This window comes from Melozone crissalis, unplaced genomic scaffold (assembly GCF_028551555.1).
Source record: "Melozone crissalis strain CALT ecotype California unplaced genomic scaffold, PUWL_Pcris_2 ptg000090l_1, whole genome shotgun sequence".
Lineage (NCBI taxonomy): Eukaryota > Metazoa > Chordata > Aves > Passeriformes > Passerellidae > Melozone > Melozone crissalis.
Window position 1 is genome coordinate 5,426,467 of NW_026535867.1, and position 19,826 is coordinate 5,446,292.

Sequence of the window (19,826 nt, forward strand, 5' to 3'; positions counted from 1 at the left end):
TCAAGGAGTAATTGTAAATATTCATGTTCTTGCCCAGAGGAGTCCTAACTGATTAAAAGTATGTTCCCATATATAGAATATTGTATTACCAAACAAAAAATGATTATGTGAACATAATGTACTACTCTCAGCATTGCAGGTGTGCTTAGAACTTTTAGCCAAATTAAAAGAGAAAAATAAAAAGGAAAAAAGAAAAATTTGAGGGGAAGGTAGTCTCTTGGATACATTTCTTTCCTCTCCTTGTCCTAAAAAGTTTTCTTACCAAATATTCTTTTTATACTCGAGTCTGTGTAGTATATGTGTGACACATTCTTGCCAAGCTTTTCAAGACAGTCAAAACAGACAACTTTGTAGTTACTGCAGTGTTCTCTTAGCTAAATTTGCTGTATGAGCTTCTGCATCCTATGCCTAGTGTTAAATTTGGAATAGGGATTTGAGTAATATGTGTGCTTGCAGAATAAGGTGCAGGGGTGTGGTGGCTTGACCCCAGCCAGCAGCTGAGCACCCAACAGCTATTTGCTTGCTTCACCCCCTGTTGCACCAGGACAGGGAAGGGAATAGGAAAAATGGAAGCTAAAAAACTCTTGAGTCAAAGTAGAGACTCTTTTAATACACGGAGTTAAGAAGAATAGAAAAACAAGTGATGCAAAAGCCACTCTTCAAGCAGGAGATACCTTCCCAGACAAACACTCCCCAACCTCATTCCCTTCTTTTACCCAGCTATTTATGGCTGAGCAAGTTATGTGGTGTGGGATATCCTTTTTACTGGTTTGAGTCACCTGTCCCACATTTCTTGCCCATCTGTCCCCCACTGGTTTTGGGAAGGTAGAGCAAAGGGAAAAATAGAAGGTCTTGATTTTGCATGATCACATTTCAGTAATAGCTGGTTTGCTCTAAACACTCTTTATCTGTAAATTGGAACCATAGCATTGTGTAGTCTACTATGAACAATGGTAACTCCATTCCCAGCTAAAGGAAAATGGCCAAAAGTATTTTTTACTAGTTATGTACACATGGTGTATGTTTTGCATTCCTGTGTTTTGGTACACAAACCAGTCTGTAGGATCACAGACTTCATCCGTCCATGGGTAAACCCAGAGATTACTGCCTAATTTTCCCCTCCCTTCTCCACCCTGTCCCCAGCCAGATTTAATATTAAATTAAAATTTATTAGTATTTTGGAGTTATTCTGCATGTGGGAGGTAGAAAACTGTAATATTTGAGCATCTATGCAGAGAGGAGCAAAATAACTTGGAATAACTTATTTGTTACTATGAAAATCAGTCCCCTCAGAAAAAAATTAGACAGCAGAGGTATATAACTAAAGAATAACTACTAGGTAAAAGGAGTATTTTTCTTTACTATATTGACATTATTACGATATGATGTAGTAAACATTTTTCCATTTATTATAACTCAGGATACTATTTTAAATTAACTACTAAAATTAATAAAAATGTGAGTAAATCTGTCATTAATTGCAAAATTTAAATGGTGTAAATAGTGTGCTTGATTTATCAGTAGTTGAAATGATACATTTAAATGTCCCCTGATTTAGAACACTGTATTGAAGTCACAAATAGCATGGTTGTTTTTCTTCATATTACATGCAGAGTAATCACAGGGTATTTGATTAAACTTTATTTCTCCAGAGTGTCTGATAACAAATTCTGATTTCCTAATGGATAACTCTTAGATGAAAAGCCAAAGATTGTGCTGTACTAACATTATTTATATTGCAAATAGTGCAGCTGCTAATACAAGGTCCCAGACTGCATCTGAGCTATAATTCAGTTTTGGTCATTCTGTCTTTTCCTGTAAGAGCATATAAATTGTGACTTGGCAGTGTACGGGTGAGAGTTTCACTCTATGTTCTTAGAGGTGTTTCCCAACCCAAATGTTTCTATGACTATGGATTTTTTAACCTGTTGACTGATTTAGTCTGTTGTAGCAGTGAGCTGGTAATCTCAGAAGCAATTGCACTCTTAGAAATACTAATGGAAGTGAAAGACTGGTACCTGGGGAGAGGAGGAAGGCCCCCAGGTGGCCTCAGCAGTTCTGTCCTGCTTGTCCTGCCACATACCAGTCCCAATTGCATGGCCACTGCACCTGATCTTTCCCACCCAAGCACAATTTGGGACTGGAATGAAAGAACCAATCATGGACAATGTGATTGTGGTGGACATGGATGAGAACAGAATGCAAACCCATTCGAAACTGAGCTTTATTAGTCCCAGGGCCAATTAACACAATCTTTCATTATGAGAATGAAAAAGTGGATGCTGATGCTTAGCTTTAGAAAAACGTCAGTAAATGTAAGACTGAAAAATAAGAAACTTATTCTTCCTTTTACTTTTGCTTTAGACCAGACCTGTTTGATTGGAATGCTGTTGCTTCTCAGCAGTCACCTGCACAACGATTAGACCATGCATTCTCCATAGCCAGGCAGCACCTGGGAATAGAGAAACTCCTTGATCCTGAAGGTTAGTGGAAATTATGTTGTTTGGTGTTTGTTTCATTTTGCTTCAAGTGGAAAAACAGTTTTACCATGCATTTGATGATAAATTAACTTGAATGTTTTTTGGCACAAGAATTTAACATTTTGTGGGATAAATTATAAATTGAAGCAAAATCCTTTGCTTTTAGTGGTACCTTTGTGCTCTATTGAAATAGCATAACGCTGCCTATATGTACATGCTATAAAGAAATTTTCTTTAGCTTTGGGACCGGGGTTTTAATGTGCATGCACCGAACTGGATCTCAGAAAACTGTTGATTTCTGTTTTGAAGATTTAGAGCATCTGCCGCTTTTATAACTTCTGGAAAGATCTTGAGTTCAAATTACCTTTTAATGTATATCCAAAACATGTATTCAAATTCTAGGTACTCATATTTTTTAAGATGACTTATATTTCTCTATATATTGCAATTTTATTAGGATGATGTCTCATATAACTGTCATTTAACCTTAGCTGTAATAGGATTACCTATTTTACCTTGAATATCTTTTATACATCCTTAAGCAGTCATATTTGAAGGGTTCTTTTTTTCTCACACATTCACTTGAATTTTGTACATTTATATAAATTCTCTGACATAGTTTCTGCTTTGCTGACAGACTAGTAATTTTCCCTCAGAGAATGTTCCTAAAACATTCTTTACTCCAAGGCCATTGGAGCAGCTATTGTGTTTTTTATATATATATATATATATATGTGTGCATGTGTGTGTATGTAAATCTCACCTGTGTCTACATAGTTAGGTGATTGTCACTTTTTTCCCATACAATTATACTTTTACTGTATTTCCATGACATTTCCTCTTAAGCCACTTATAATTGAACTTTTCTGAATGTTTATGCTGTTCTCAGTGACTCACTCATGGTGAGTTTTTCACGGGAGGAGATAGCATTTAACAAAATGCAAAAATTATTTTAAAGATAGAATTGAATCTCTTAATGTTTAAATATAGTTGGACATGTCTCAATTGTTGACTAATGACCTTGTAACCCATGCATTTCCCTCGGAAAAATGTTAAAAATATATGTAGTTGAATGGCACAGAATTTCTTGCCTAATACGCACTTTAATTTCTAGAACTCAGTTTTGGCAAACCATTGGAGGAAGAAGAGGTTTTCTACTTGCTAAAGCATGGGATTGAGCTTGTAAGCTCTGAATGAGATTGGAATTGAAAATTGAGTTGTGCAACTGAATCGATGCAGTCACAGTGTTTTCTATAATTGGTTAAACTTTCTTTTTAAAATAGATTAGTGAATAAGTTATTTTCTCTATGCAAGAGTCACTTCTGATTAGACGTTTTATTCTGGTTTTGGCAAAGATACTTGCAGTTGTTTAGCCAACAACTGAAAAACTCTTAAACATTGGTGGTTTTCCAAATGTCTGCTGTAATTATTTGCTATTCAGTGTTGTAATTTACAGTGCTAGCCACCTTTTTCTTTTTTCCCCTCTGCAAACACTTCCAAAGGAAAATTATGATTTGTACCTAATTGAAAGCATGAATATGAGGAACTATAACTATTTTGTTTGTGATAGTAAATTCATTTGTAGATTGAAGCCCAGAATTTCTGGTATGCGTGCAAGGGAGAAATCATGTTTGAAGGTTTTAGAATATTCTTTCTGTAATTTTACATTGTGTATTTATCAAGTCTCCTAATTAGGTACTTGGGTGTCTCCTAACACCATATTGTGTAGCAACACTCTCTTCTCTGGCTGCAAAATGCTAATGTATTGCAGTAAAAGGGAGTATGCAATGGTGAAACATTGTTTTCATGTAATTTAATACCTGTCAAAATGGCACATGTGTAATTTGTGAGCAGTTTAAAATTTAGTTTTGTTCATTAAATACTTGCTGTCTCAATTTTGAAAATATTAAGTAGAAAGGAAGACACTACTCAGTAAAAGCCTACTTTTCTTCAACCAATGTAGTAGTCAGAAAAGGTTTGGGGTTATTTGTGTTCTGAAATTACTGATGATTGATATATGTTGAAACAGATGTCTGGGGAGCCTATCTTAGCAATTAGGTTTTGAAAAGTAAATATTTGCACTCAGCCAAACAGGTTTTCTAGGTTATATATGAAGTTTGCTTGTTTCCAAGGTTGCTGGTATTTAAAGTCTGTCCCACGAGAAACAGTCAGTTTATTACTAAGGTTGTTGATATTTTAAGTCTATCCCATGAGCAGCTTTTAAAATATTTTTCAGAATTTGATCTCCATTTCAGCCATCAAAGTGGTGGAGATAATTTACGTCTAGTTCTTTCTTGTAAAAGCTATGTTGTGTAAGGTAAAGCTTTTGTATCTGGATTGTTTTTTGGATTCATGCAGAGATAATTGTTCTTGCTATTGCCCTTACTTATACTGGCTATTAGGAATGCTTTTATTTTTAATCAGAGTTTAGGAAGTCCTGCAAGGAGCAGGTAATTGCATTCAGTGATCTCTTTGAGTCCCTTCCAACTCAAAATATTTGTGGTCTTTTTGATTGAATCCTGTCAATGAGTGCAATGTAAGTAGGTTTAAGTGTCTATCTGGTGTTTGTTACTGTTGTATTTTCATACTGTAGAGTATGACAGATGACAAGAAGAAAATACAATATCAGGTAGAGGAAATTGGTAGATATTAGATTTTATTTAGAAGAAAGTTGTTAAAGAGGTCTTTATTAGGGCAAAAGATTCAAAAGAAAGAAATGTCTGCAAATCAAAATTTTTAGGCCAAAGTATCCCAATTTAATTCTTAATAGCCTCCTGTTGTGAGGCATTTTTGATTATGCAGGCAAGATATTTTAAGTCTCAGTAATGCTCTTTGTGATACCAATAATAAAATTTTGCTTTGCTAGCTCCAAACTAGTATTTTTTGCCAAATATTGTTTTCCCAAGCCAGATTGTTTGTATATTGATTTCTGGTCGGATTTGAATGGCAAAGCTAGTGTATGGCAAACTTATACCACAGTTGTATTTTTTTAATGCTGTTTTATTTTCTTCTTTAATTAAAAAAAAAAACAACACTATTTTTGATACAACTAAGGAAAACATCGGACTGATTTGTCATTCCTTTCTGATAACTGTGGTTTTCTGGATGTAAATTTGACTTGCCTACTTTAGAAAAGGTTTTGGCTGATTGTTTTCAGCGTAAGTAGTCCAGGTTGTTTTTCTTTGTTCTCTTGAATTTAGGGTATTTCAGGTATAAATTACATAATATTTAAATAACTGAATACTCTTCTAAATTATTAACTCCCTATGTTTCACAGTCATTATTTTAAGCTATTATGTCTCAGTATCAGTTGATGGTGAAGTTATTTGCCATCTTTGCTGGTATGAACTGACTTAGGACAATTTTGGCAAAAGACTTAAAATATCTTAAGCAAATTAACCAAATGGTAAAGATATCTGTAACTTCAATTTGTATGTGTTAAAGTTGAAATGATTGATCAAGCCGTTAAGATTAGTCTACAGCTTTTAAGATTGTCTAACAACCTGGACTTACATTTTTAAGCAGTTAAATGGTTCTTTGTAAACTTTTTATCTGTACTGAATTTATGGAAGTACATGCTTCCAGTCTTTGCAAACAAACTTCAGAAAATGTACTAAGGGCTATTATGTTCCTTGTTGTATGTTCACTTTTTCTGGAACATCTTCAGGAATTTTAACCAAACAAGGAATAGGACAAGCAGACAGCTACATGTGTTGTGGTTAGCAACACATAACAGTTACATGCAACTGGCTGTATAATGGCATTTATGTTTTACTTTGGCATAAAATACTCATGCCACAGTGGAGCAGAAGGAGGTTTTGAGGAAAAGTAGGGAGTGATCTCTCAGAAACTGCATCTGGGAACAGTTCTGAGCTGTCCTCTTCCCCCTTAGAACAACTGAGTGCAAGTGTGGTAGCAGCAGAAGTGTTTGTGTGCTTCTTCTAGAAATGAACATCTGATTCTTGGTTTAATAAACTTTTCCCTGCTGTCACTTTCCTGGTCCTTGTGCTTGTTTGTGCTAGCCTGATAATGAATAGGCTATGAAGTTATATAATTTCTGCTGTCGTTTTTAGGTAATTATCCAGTTTCTTATACTTTGTGTAGCCTGATTAAAAAAACTCATTTAATCCATCCCAGTAATATTTTCCATATTTTTTTCCTTAATTTGCACGGATGACATGAATTTTTGCACCATTATTAAGTGATAATGAGATTCAGACAGTTTTTCATTTGATAAATTTTTTGTTTGATCTTAACTTCCTATACTTCTGTATCTCAAAAGTAATGGATTCCACCATACTAGAGCACAAAGAAGAGGGGAAAAAACCTCTCAGCACTGTAGGTCTTGATGTTTTCAACTGTGTCTTTGCTCAGTAGTCGTACAGAGTTGTAATACTGGTTTTCAGTTAATTTTAATAACCTTGCTGATATGTCTTATTCCAAGGGATTATGAGAAGTTTGAGGGTTTTTTCTGTTGTGCCCTAAAATTTACAAATGTTTTGCCCAGTACAGTGTCAAGGGGAAGGGGAGATTTTTGTGGTTTTTTTAAGTGCAGGAGACATACAAGTCATAAGAGCTATATTTGTTATTGTGCTTTTGAAAATGTTTTAAAAAGATGCTCTCTAAAGTCTAGAAATCATTATTTCAGTTGCAGAAAAATCATACAATGGTTAGAAAATAAAATTTAAAGACATTGTTTTCTTAATGCTCCTTTTGGTTCTCAAAGCCAGGAATGGTTTTGGTTAAATAAGAGGAAAGTCTACACAATTCACAATTAAAAGTGCAGCATGAGCATCACAACCCTTTAACTATTGCTTTGCTGTTTGTCAGCACAAATTTCAGCCCTGGTTCTGGACACATCATCAAGTCACATCAGGAGCTTTGTCTTTAGTTTGCCGCACAAATATGAACTGCAGGATGAGAGCAGGTCTGTGGAAATACCTTCAAAACTACCAGTAGAAAGGCTGAACTTTTATATGAATGAATTTTAATACATGTATTTTCCAAATGTTTGCTAGTTTTATCTATATTATTGTTTTAATATTTTGGTCTGCACTTTCTTTTGACAAATATTCACCCTTCAGATTAAACTGCATTTCTTCTTCACCCACTGTTAAGGTGAAAGTTCTGCTTTTTCTTTAAGCAAATAGAAATAGTCAACAAAAGTAGTAAATTCACTCGACACCATCTAACCCCAGTTTATCTTCCATATTTGTGAGTAAATTTATTACTGTTTCTTTGACCTGTGAGCAATTGAGTTAACAAGAGATGACTCAATATTCAGTAACTTTTACAGATTTCCATGGAAATAAATGGCTTGAAGCGTTCTGCATTAAGAGCCTCAAGGACAAAATAGGCCCTTCCTCTTATTGGTGGGAAAATCTGAAATAGATGTGATTTACTTTGGAGCAGGACACATATGCTACAAAAGAAATTGTGAGGCTTTCTATTATGAAGGGTGTGCTGCTTATAATTTGAAGTACTAAACTTGGAATTATGTAGAACTCTGTAGTAACCTTGCATTGCAGCTGCTATTGTATTAGTTCAGCAATGTTATCTAAGTATAAATGCATAGAAATAAGAGCTGTGTTAAAATATGTGCAAAATTTAACAGTGGTGACACATACAAAATGTTTTAGTAATAAAAATAGGGGTAGTATTAGTATAATGTACAGGTATCCTTGTATTTCAAGATGATTTTCATATGCATCTTGGATTTTTAGTGATGGTGCAATTCAGACATACTACTGCATGTTTCTGTAAAAGAGTGTCTGAACTTGTAAAAACGTAATTTAAATTGATAAGCCTCGCTGACCACAGCTGTTGTTCTTCACGTGATGCTGAGAGAATTTTGGATGAGGTACTGGAATGTCTTCTGTCATTGCTTAGCTAGAACTCTTGTCCAGTTTCTTCAAAGGTGAGAAGAAGCAGACTGGGTGTTGCAGGTACTATAAAGGACACAGAGGTGTTTCTGCTGTGACCCTATTTCTTGACAATTTTTGCTTCCCAAAAGCTTTGGATGTAACACAGTACTACCTTGCACCCCCAAGCATAGAGACACATCAAAAAAAAAGCAATATTCTAAATACTTCTTTTCTTTACATCTAAAAAATGCTTCTACAAGTACTGCCCTGGTCTTGCTTGAGCAGATCATTTGTCCCTTGCTGCATGGACTTTCAGCTAATTTAGAGTTCTCTATCTTTTTCTTTTTTATTTATTTTTTTTTTTTTGATGAGGTGGTTCTTTTTTCTTTTGCTTTATTGTGGAGGTTTACATGGTTTGTTGTCATGAAGAACTCAGTAAAATAAAATAATTTTCCTGTGTTAATATTCCATAATTACAGTGCCTCAGGACACTGACAAATTGTAGTTGTTGGCCCACACTGACAATCACTTAGATTTCTTTCGCACTGCATCACAATGTGTGTAGTTTTCTGTCTGTCACTAATAATACTGTGGTTTAGCTTTTTTTCTTTTTTCCTAGATAAATCTCCTCTGTAAGAATGTTAAAATGTTAAGGTTCAAATACAAATCAAGGTTTAATCTAATGGTTTTTTTCTTTGCCAAATTTCTCGCGTGTGTTTTATGCTGGGACTTGATATGTCCACAGTCTGTGCTTTAGGCTAGAATTAAACCTGCTCTTTTTAACTCTGTAATTTGATGAATGAAGCCCTTTGGAACTGTGTACGTAATAGCTCAAAATAATCACTGATGGAAGACAACTGAGAAGATCAGTTATAACAGCATTATTTTGTCTGAAGCATCAACACAGAGAATGAAATGAGTTTTGCCTGCCTTAATATCCCAAAGGAAGAAGAAAGATTATTTAGGTAAATGTTCAGCATGTAGTCTGATGAGTTTCTGCTGGTGCATAGCAATGCATGTATCTTTATTGGATATTTTGTCTCATGATAATTTAAAAAGTATATGAAAATATTGTATTTTCCCAGGAAACAAAATTTCTCTATTAAATTTAAAATAAACTTCAGTTGATGTGAGATTTATCTGTTAGAAGAAGTTTTAGTCTAGTTATTGTAAGTAAGGGGTTCTTCAAACTAAGAATAGGCCCAGATCAAATTAGTATGCTTTGATCTTAAAATACCAGTTACTACAAAAATGTTCCATAAATCAATACCTTCAGCACTGTAATGCATGTACAAATATATCTATAATTTTAAATAAAGAGGGTTTTTGAAAATAGAGATGGTTCATGTAAAAAGTTGTGGAGTATGTGAGATGGACACTTGGAGATTAACTCTCTAAAAAATCTAGAGGAGAACTTTGGTTAAATTTAATAAGCCATCTCCCATATTTTATATCCTAATATTCTTCAATTTATTTTTTATTGTTGTTAAGGTAAAGAATTTGCTGTACTTGGACATCCCATAGCTCATATTCCACTGTGAAGGTACTCTGTGTGTTAGTGATTTGAAGATCTGCTAAAGGGATTACTAATTTAAGAGAAGAACTCCTGCAAGTATTTTAAGACTTTTGTAGTTTTATTTGGGTCACAAATAGAAGGATGATTAAGATATTTGCCTGCTAGAATTGAACCATGTTAATTGGGGCCATTTGATTAAAATCTTGGATTTGAAATAGAATAGGCAATAGAAAGTGTTAATGATTTATACTTGCTTTGCTACCTCCACTGACCCCCTCTAATATAGAATGTTAGTCATTGTACCCTAAGTGGAAATGCTGGACTTTCTCCTTCTAGCTCTTGTTAGCTGAAGGTCATTTGAAACGTGTTTATTCACCAGGTGGTGGAATAAACAACTTTGAATTGAAGCCAGTAGAAAAGGAATGAAAGGAGGAAATGCCTATGACAGTTAGGAATTTTGAATTAATGTAATTGAAATTCAGTTTCTAGATCAGAATTTGATCTCTGAGCTGACTTCTTAGGATCTATAGTCACAAAAGATCCAAATTTTTGGGTTTCTAAGGTTAATTTTTTTGGCTCTGACTCTGAGCAAGTCTAAACCAGTTTGTGTGCATACATCCAACTTAGTGAGATAAATTCTAACATTTAGCATGACTGTTCTTGAGATAAAATTTTTTATAAAGACTCTAAGGGAGATAATTTTCTCTGTAATGATTTTCATCTTCAGCTGACATTCTTCCATAACAAGGCAACATATCTAAAGCCTAAATTAATTTCCTTATCTCGCTGTGTCTGTGCTAATCCTGCAGACAAGACATTCTGGCTTTCCTGTACAGAAATCTGATTAGACAAAAAAATTGAGAGAAGAATTTCCTCTTTTCTGTATAGTGAGTATTATTTTCTACTGGTTTCAAAGAGAACACAAAGTAATGCTTGAAATGATTGACTCTGGAAATAGAAAAAAAGAATCACCTGCCCTCAGGCAGTTCTTGCATTCTTAGTCAGTTAAAATGAAAGTGTATGGAGAGTGGGACTACAGAAACTTGAAACAGATACTTGCTTACTTTTTCTCAGTTCTTTTTAAAATATGTTTAGCTTTGACATTTACTGTTTAAAGAGAAAGAAACTATATTATCATAATCTTCATAAAGGATAGTGGGGTTATTCAGTTTTCGGTCTTTCTGGGAATTATCTGGTTTGCAAATAAGGAAAAAAATGTTTATAGACTACTGTAAAACTCTAGTCTAGTCTGTTGTATGTGATTTTCAATAGCTTCATTGAAACAATATAGCTTGAATAACCTTGATTCAACTGTAGACATTGAAGTTGAAACATGATTTGATATAAAAGTTACAGTAACTTTTGGGACACTTACAAAAGAGAAAACTAAAAGAGCAAGTCACTAGGGCATGACTCTTTGTCCTCCTCTAATTTTTTTCCCCCCATTTCCATCTATTAGTTTTTAAACTGGTTCCTTAATGAGCAGTGGGTTTCATGGCAGTTACTTCTGGAAGCTTTGTGTATAGAAACAGGGGAAAATTAATGTCAAAAGAGAATCTGGACATAAACATTAGAACATGTATTTAATTTTTGGTAGATATAGGAAGTAACTGTTCTATAAAATGATTATCGGATAATTTCTGCCACAATTTCCCAAAAACCCCACCAAGAGAGTGACGTGCTTTGTTAGAGTGGTTATGGAATTATTTTCAAAGAAGCTGCATTCAATTTTCTTTATAGTTTACTTGAATTTGTTGGGAGGTTGTAGATTATCTCTGGCTAGTTCTGATTCCTCCACTCATCATAAAGTTTATTGATACATTATTTAGTGCAAGAATATCAATATAGGGGAAAAATGCTTTGAATTAATGAGATTTATATCAGTAAAGTGTATTATATCTCGTGTGAACAATATTTTTGAGATGTGTTCCATAGGGATTGGTCTGCCAAACAGTTTAAGTCACTCCAAAAAAAAAAATCATCCTGAAATAAGGGAAATCTATGTGAGCCATAACTAAAGCAATCCTCTGAATGTGAGTGGAGGGAGGGCTTACAGAGCCAATTCAAGTGGCTTTTTAGCAACCCACAGTGTGTTTTAAAGGCATACAGTGATAAGCTGAGAGAAGATATTGTGAATCACTTGTGCTGCTTGAAATAAAATGACTTTGGAGCAAAAGGACTGGTGCTCTTGAAACTGCCTGTTAATCACCAAGCAGCAAGGGAATAAAGCTTGTGAGCATTGGTAGTGAGCAAGGATAACTGCTCCCTGCTATGTTTTCTGGCCATTTTTTCCCCTTCGTGAAAATAGTACTTGTTTGCACTCTGGAAATGTGCTTGACTGTGCTGTGCTATGACTGCATAGCTTTCCTTAAATAAATAGGAAATTTTCAGGAATTTTCAAAGAAGTTATGAATATTTAATATTTCTACTCTAATATTTTGACATTATTAAAATTTCAGCATTGGAACCAAAGATGTCTCCTTTTGCAAAATCACTTAAATATTATGGTGGATTTAATAAAAATAGTTGTATCAATGCCCAAAATGGAATATCATCAATCATGTTGAATTTCTTTACATTATGGCCATGTGAAGTAGTTCTTGGTATTTCTTCATGCAAAGCCTGCCTGCCACTCTGGACATGATGAAAAATCGCTTTGGCTCTTGTGTATTTGCTGAATGCCTTCTCCAAGAACCACTATCAAATGATGTCTAAAAAATAATCAGATTTCTCCATTACTTACCATTATAATACTTACAAAATTTAAATGAGATTATTTGGGATCTCTCATTATTATAATGTTTTGCTGGGACAGCCTCCCTGACTTTCACACAACCATGACCCAAGAGCTGCAATGGACAAACAGCAATCTGTGATCTGCCTTCCTACATGGATGGAAAGCATTGCTTGTGCTGAAGGCAAGGCAACTAAAGCTACATCAAACTGTAATTTGATGCCCTTTTTCTTAATTTTTCCAATCAGAAATCGCCATGGGTCCTTTATTTTCTCTGTTTTCTCCATGGTCAGATTTCACGTGTAAGTGCACACATGTAGTTAGAGTGTGCCCAGAGTATATTCTTAGACCCAGATGCTCAAAAGCAGTCAGGGAATTAAGCATTTTGCAAGCAGCAATGACTTGACTCAGTTCTGGAAAATACAGGATTGAAAATTACATTAAGTGCTGGAGAAGAAAAAAACAAACAAAACACAACAGGAAAATTGACCACCTTTCATCCTCCAATGTGTACAGGGAACAAACACAGACAAGACACATTCTGAATGCTTCTTTAAATAATGCTATTTAAAGCTATTGCTGTACAGGAAGGTGTCCTAATTAGAAGAAATAGCTTCATGAAGGATAGTGTAGAAACTGACTGAAACAATTCTTGGATTGTTTGCATGCCAATTACATTTTGTTTAAGTGATGAAACATCCTAGTTTTTAGGAAAGTCTTGAGAGTGACAGAAAAGATAGACTTCCAATTTAACCACACAAATGAGTGTAGAAGGAATATTTTTTTTGGGGGGGGTAATATGCCCTTTGTAATAGAGGTACTGTACAATTGAGAAACCTAAAAAGAAATCTGCTGCCAGCTTAATTCTCATAAAAATTATTGGTTTAGTTTGGCAGTTTCAGAACATACAATAAATCTGAAGTTTAATTTTTTTTTTTTTTTAAGAGTAGCTTCTATTCAAAGTTTCTGCTTGTATTTTAATTTACCTGAATTGAGAAATCACTAAGCACTGGCACTGTGTGCTTTGCCTTGCTGAAGGGACTGGGTGGAAGTTGTGACAACAAAGAGTGAGGAGAGGTGACTGGACTGAAAAAGGGAAAAAGAGGAACAGTGAGGAAGTGTTTAAGTGTTTAAGTGAAGGTGTTTAAGTGAAGTGAGCTTGAAGTGAAGCTGGACCTGGCAAAGGTATTTTGAGGAGAAAGTTGTTTTTCCCTAATATTTACATGTAATATTTTGTTTCTTAATAATTAAGTCAGTATTTAAATTCAGTTTTGTTATTTGGCCATAAATGGACTCAAGTGCCCTGAACTGAGTCTATTTTGCCTGCAGCAGTAACTGCTGAGGGATTTCACAGTCTATTTTAACACATAAGTTTTCTCACTCTAGTACTTTGAGTTTTCTCCCCTGTCCCGTGAGGAGTGAACCTGCTTGTGGATGGGGCTTGTTTGCCAGCCATGTCAGCCCCCAACCCTCAAACACAGTAATTGTAACTAAATGCAAGTGTAATCCAAACCAAAATGGATGTTGGTTAGTGCTCTGTCCTTGACTCTTCTTTTTTTAACTTTGAATTCATTGTTCAGGTGAAAATTCAGGATTTATTTGGCCTCTAAAAGACAAAACAATCTTGTGTTCCCCATCCCTGAAGGAAGTTGTCTTACAGGTGTGATGGCTGCCAGTGCCTGGGCTGTTTAAAATTAACTGTGGCCTCCTAAAGTCAAGAAATATAAAACCAGAACTCAGAAACACATTTATACTTCAGTTTTTTAAAACTCTGAAAGTGTTTGCTTTTTCAGTGTCTGCATGACCTACAAGACCATAATAGCATACGATCTATTTAAGTGAATTAAATTGAATATGATGAGGGAATGCTGTGTATGTGGCCTTTGTTTACCTCCTGATTTACTTTTGTAAGTTCTGCATTCCTCTGGTTCTCCTGGGTGGCTACAAACACTATTAGATTGCCTCCAGGAAGATAATTGTCCTTTAGAAAAACAAGTATCAAAATAATTATTTATAAACTGATGTATTAGATATTCCTGCTTGTGAAGAGTGAAAGGTGACTGCTGACAGGAGCAAACTTTCAGAAAGTTCCCATATAAGCTAGTGGAATTCCATGAGTTCTAGTCTGGGGACACCTGGAAGACTTTATATAGCTCAGAAGCATTTCTGCTCTATGGACTCTACAGTAATTGCAGAGTCGCTCTCCCAGTGTCACTAATTAATTGTGCTTTATTAATCAAGGAGGGTTTGCATGTTTATTAAAAGAAAGAATTCTGTTTGAAATGGAAACTAGAATTTAAGAGATGTTTCGAAGAAGAAATCATGTGTAAAGGAAACACACAGGATTAGAACATTAGTAATGTGCATTGGATTCTACTCTGTCATAGATAGTTTTTACATAGAAAACATCCAGGATGGCACAGCAGAATTCCATCATGCCTTTCCCAGCTTACATGTGCTACCTCTAGCACTATTTTTTGTCTCTAGCTTATTCTATTATTGTTTTTCATTATGTGCATAAATGCATGTTATATCTTCTCTGTGAATGATATTCTGTGGTTTAGGTTCTTTTTTCTATAAATTATACAACTGTACTCATCTTAAAACACTTTCTGGGAATTAAATGTTAGGGATGGAGAAGCATAAGGAACATTTCTGGTGTATTTTTTGTGTGTTCTTAAGTGCTTTGGCATTAGTATTCAGAATTACTACATAAAAAGCTAAAAATAAGTATTTGGCATATTTGACCTCTGAAATTCAGATTGATCTCATCTCTTTTGACCTTCAGTGTTATGTGAACTGTATATTTGTATAGGTGAAGCCTTATTGAACAATGGCTTTAGTTCAGTGAGCAGAGACAAGTATTCCTTCTGCATTAGGAATGCACAATTTACCTTTAACTTTAGAAAACAACAGTCTCAAATAGTGCAAGGAACAGTGGGAATGCTTGCCTCAGTTACCTTTTATTTCTCTTTCTTCTGCATATGATGTGACCAAATGCAAAGAGGTAGTGTTCTATTTTTAAAATTGATGGCTAGAAAATTCCTCTTTCTAAACTGGAGCAGTCTTAGAGGCTGAGTGGGTTACATGTGTGAAAAATATTTTAATCAAAAGTTAATTAGCAGGTGTGAATCTTGGGCTTTTTTTATTCTTTGGCAGTGATCTTTTCAATTTAAAATTGGTAGGTAAAATTAATTCTCTTTAAAAAGTAATGCTAGGAGGCTCCAGCTTTCATAAAATTGTGGATGGCTAATAAAAAGTTCTACTACTTACCATAAAATGATATCCAGAAAGGAAAACCTCACGGTCAGAAACATTTTGCTAGCAGAAAATCTTTTCTGAGCTGAATCTCTCCATGAAATTTATGCAACAGAAGGGTGCTTTTTTCCAAGGAGAATTCCTTTGGATCTACAAATACTTAGTATTAATCTCATTTCCTATCCTCTTCCAGCACTTCAGTTTAACAGCATTTAACTTAAGTGATCATTTAAGTCAAAAAATTCAGCAAAGGATTCATATAGGTTAAGTATTTACTACAGCAAACAGTGACCTGCAAGCCTAACTTACAAAATCTGAAGTAGTACATAAGAATCCAGGAGAGCAGCATTCCTAGTGGATTTGGTACAACATGTGCACACAGACAAAAACAGTTTGTAGGACGTACCTGTGAAAAGCTCTCCTCCAATTCAGTGAAATACTGTCTTTGGTCTTTGCATCCTTTCAGTGGGTGTTGGGGGACATCAGCCCTGGATCCCACATTGTTTGGTGATCTTCCTTGAGTAGTCCTCTGGCTGTGAGAGGTGATGCACTCAGAGGGAGATGCTGGTCACAATGATCTTCAAAAATTCATGATGTTTGGGAAAAGCTCCCTATGACTGGAAAAATGTAAAATGTCACAGCAATCTTCAGAAAGGAGATGGAAGACAATCCAGGAATTTACAGTCCTCTATCTGTCAGAAGATTATGGAACCAGCTCTCCCAGAAACTCTCTAGATGCATGGAGAATCAAAAAGTGATTGGGAGCACTATGCCTGGACAGTCTCCAGGCATAGTCCACTAGCCATCTGATCAGATGGATAGTGCTGGGGATAAGAGGAAGTCAATTAATACTTCTTACCTTGATTCTAGCAAGACTTTTGATAGTATCCTTAAACCAAAGCAGTGAGATGTGGGTAGAAAACTGGCTAGATTGCTGGTTTAAAAAGGTTATGATCAGTGGTGCCAAATCCAGCAGGTGGCTGCTGTGGCTGGGATTTTCAGGGATGGAGTGGGGGGCTGAAAATGTTTTAGTGCCTTAAGGTCATTACCTGGGTGATGGGAGGAACTGCACTGCAGCAAGTCTGCAGATGGTTCCTGTCTGAACATGAATCAGCATGTCTCACTTGCAGCAGAGAATTCCAACAATATAATCACCTGTAGGACTGAGAATGATGCCTGCAGTTTGAGGGAAGTGGTTGTTCACTTCTGCTCAGAGTTGGAGTCCCATTCTCGCATACTGTGCCCTGTTTCCTGTAGCTGGTCACGGTCACAGACTATTTCAATGTGGGAACCTGTACTGAATACAAATTCAATAAGTCATTGAGATACTCAGTAATTGCCTTGTTGTCTTTACATGTTCCTGCTCTGCTGATCCTTTCTTTCTGCAAAGCCTCTAGGAGGGATTTGTCTCTGGAGATATTTGAGGGAAGATTTATTAGTAATTTTTGTATGTTTTGCTGGTTGTTCCTCCTGGGCTGGTCTTTCTGTTTTTATTTTGGTTTTTTTTTTTACGCTAAGCCTGCCAGAATTTATTATCCTTTGTTTTCTCCATTTGGACATGATATGAGTTTCTTGAATTATACTTTAGGTAACTGCTCTCCGGCCCTCTTGACTTGCTTTTATTTAAGTCTTCATTGCTCCCTTTCATCTGCACTTTCCAAGGTGATGCTGCTGGCTCCCTTGTGATTAAACCCTGATCTGCTTTTGGATTGTTTCTCTTGAATCTCAGTCTGTAAGGTGATAAATAGACACTGTGCTGCCTGTGTGACAGGAGTTATGAGCTGGAAGGAAAGTTGAAACTTCCTTTGTTTCTTTAGCAGTTCTTTGTAATCCAGGCTAGAGTCTTCTACAGTAATTTCTCTCTTTGAACTTTTTCTTTTGCCTCTCTTCTGCTTGCTAGAATAATGAAATTAAGTAATTAATGTTTTATCCCCTCTCAAAAATTTTTTAATCTGTCCCTTTGAGGAGGGGCGGGGGGTGGCAGGCAGGGTTGAAACGTTTTTAAAGTCTAATAGTAATTGGTTAATAGTAGTTGGTTACCTTAAACACAGAATTTAGTTTGCTTCTAAAAAATTATGATTAAGTTTATAAGATACATAAAGATGAACTGATTTTTGCTGCCTGTCTTTTCATCTGCCTTACCTTTAACAGTCTCTGTAGAATTAGTTGGCTTTTTTTCTTTATCCCTGAGCCACTGAAAATATAAGGTAATCATTGTAAATTGATGCAATAGAACTAAACAGAATATCACCAGGATTAGAAAGAGCCCAAGCTCCAATTAATATGTTGGAAGATCTTCACCTTATGCTGAGAATTAAGGAATTAAACCCATGGCAATGGGTTTACACTTCACTAATACAAGATTTCATGCTGCCACGTGCTGCTTAAGAATTAGACAGGGGGAGATCCTCTGTTTGTCATCCATTACAAGGCTGGAAGACTCAATGTCTCTCCCAATGGTAATTCTAACATCAGTGAAAAGCTGAATCCAGCTCCAAGAAGCAGGACACAGCATTTCAAATGGCACTAACCTCATTCTCTCCTAGTGCACACCCTGCACAGAACACAGCCATCAGTCAGTGTTCATCAAGGTGAAAGTGGATCAGGTGAGGTATTAGGTGGTGCAAGCAGATTGGAAGATCTTGTTCATGGCATGACAGTCTGATGTCAAGTGTCTCATACCAGCTTGGCAAGTAGAATTTCTCCATTTCCAAGAATTGTTGTTTCAAATCCAGCTTTCTCTTGAGATTTATTCAGGAAAAAAAATCTCTGATTTTTACCAGCCTCACTGAAGACAATAGGTATTTTCTGATGCAGGAGGAATTGACAGAGTGTCTTTTTATGAAGTCAAGATCACATGTTGTCAAGAACATGATTTTTTTTCTGTTGAGAGGAAATTTGAGGATTCCAGGCTTTGGAAAAGATCCAAGACTAGGCCTGACTTCTAAATTATGCCTGAAAACAGGGAAAGATGCTTTCAAACATCCAAAATACCAGAAATGTGGAAAAAGTGGAATTTTCATTAAAACCTGCAATTTAACACAGGGTTTAAGTATATTATTTTATAATCTTATTCCTTCTATGTAATGATATTACAATTATTTTTTCTTGGTTTTTTTTTTTTTTTTAGGTATCTACTTTTCCTAAATTGAATTTTTAGTTGTGCTCTTATTGGATGTTTAATCAACAAAACACATTAAAATATTACTTAAACCTTGCAAAAATTCCTGTGAGGAGTGTACCCAAGCATTATGATTCTTTCACAGATGGTAAATGCATTTGATATTTCTCCAGAAGTGCTGGAGAACTTTTGTATCCAGGAGTCAGTCCTGTTCTTTTAATTTGTTTTTTCAGCTAAAGCCTATCATTACTGGGATAGCTGTGAGGTGGAAAAAAATATCTGGATTATAATAGGCAGTTATATCTACATACTTCCAACTTCGTATCACATTTGCCTAATATGTTGCTCTGAATTCAAGGTGATTTATTTCAAACTTCAGAGGAGTTTAGTTTTTGTCATGGATGAGCTACTTGCAATCCAATTGCTGATTTTCTGAACGTGGACTGTTGTCTAGCTGTGCAGAATCAAACTGCTTGATACATGATTTAATAAAACAGTAGAGTGGTGGTTGATCCAGTCAGCCATCCTTTGAATTAAAATTGTAGCTTAGAGTTGCTTAGAAATAAGTATCAGAGGATGGACAACGTTTAGCATTTAAGATGGAAAATATTATTTGATATGCATTCTTGAAATGTCTAAATGATTTGAAAATTAACTTTAAATTATGAAATATTTACATGAAAGTTGCCAAGAAATCTATGATCAAGCTATTTGCTCCTTAATGTATTGCTTTAAATGAGATTCTTCAGAATATTTCCTAAATGCGGACAGAAATTTAATTTGAAGTTTTATTTACTTTGATTCTGATCCCATTTGCATATTATAGTAATGTGCAGCTAATAGAGGTGCATCT

General features: G+C 35.3%; 1 protein-coding gene across 5 annotated transcripts in view; it reads left to right on the forward strand.

Annotated features, from left to right (window-relative positions):
• The window catches only part of DMD (dystrophin), a 1,043,683-nt gene that overhangs the window by 276,216 nt on the left and 747,641 nt on the right, over window positions 1-19,826 (forward strand). For all 5 annotated transcript variants that reach the window (XM_054291254.1, XM_054291257.1, XM_054291256.1 and 2 more), the window contains exon 7: window positions 2,365-2,483. In XM_054291254.1, the coding sequence (XP_054147229.1) occupies window positions 2,365-2,483 (119 nt within the window). The remainder of the gene's footprint in view (window positions 1-2,364; window positions 2,484-19,826) is intronic.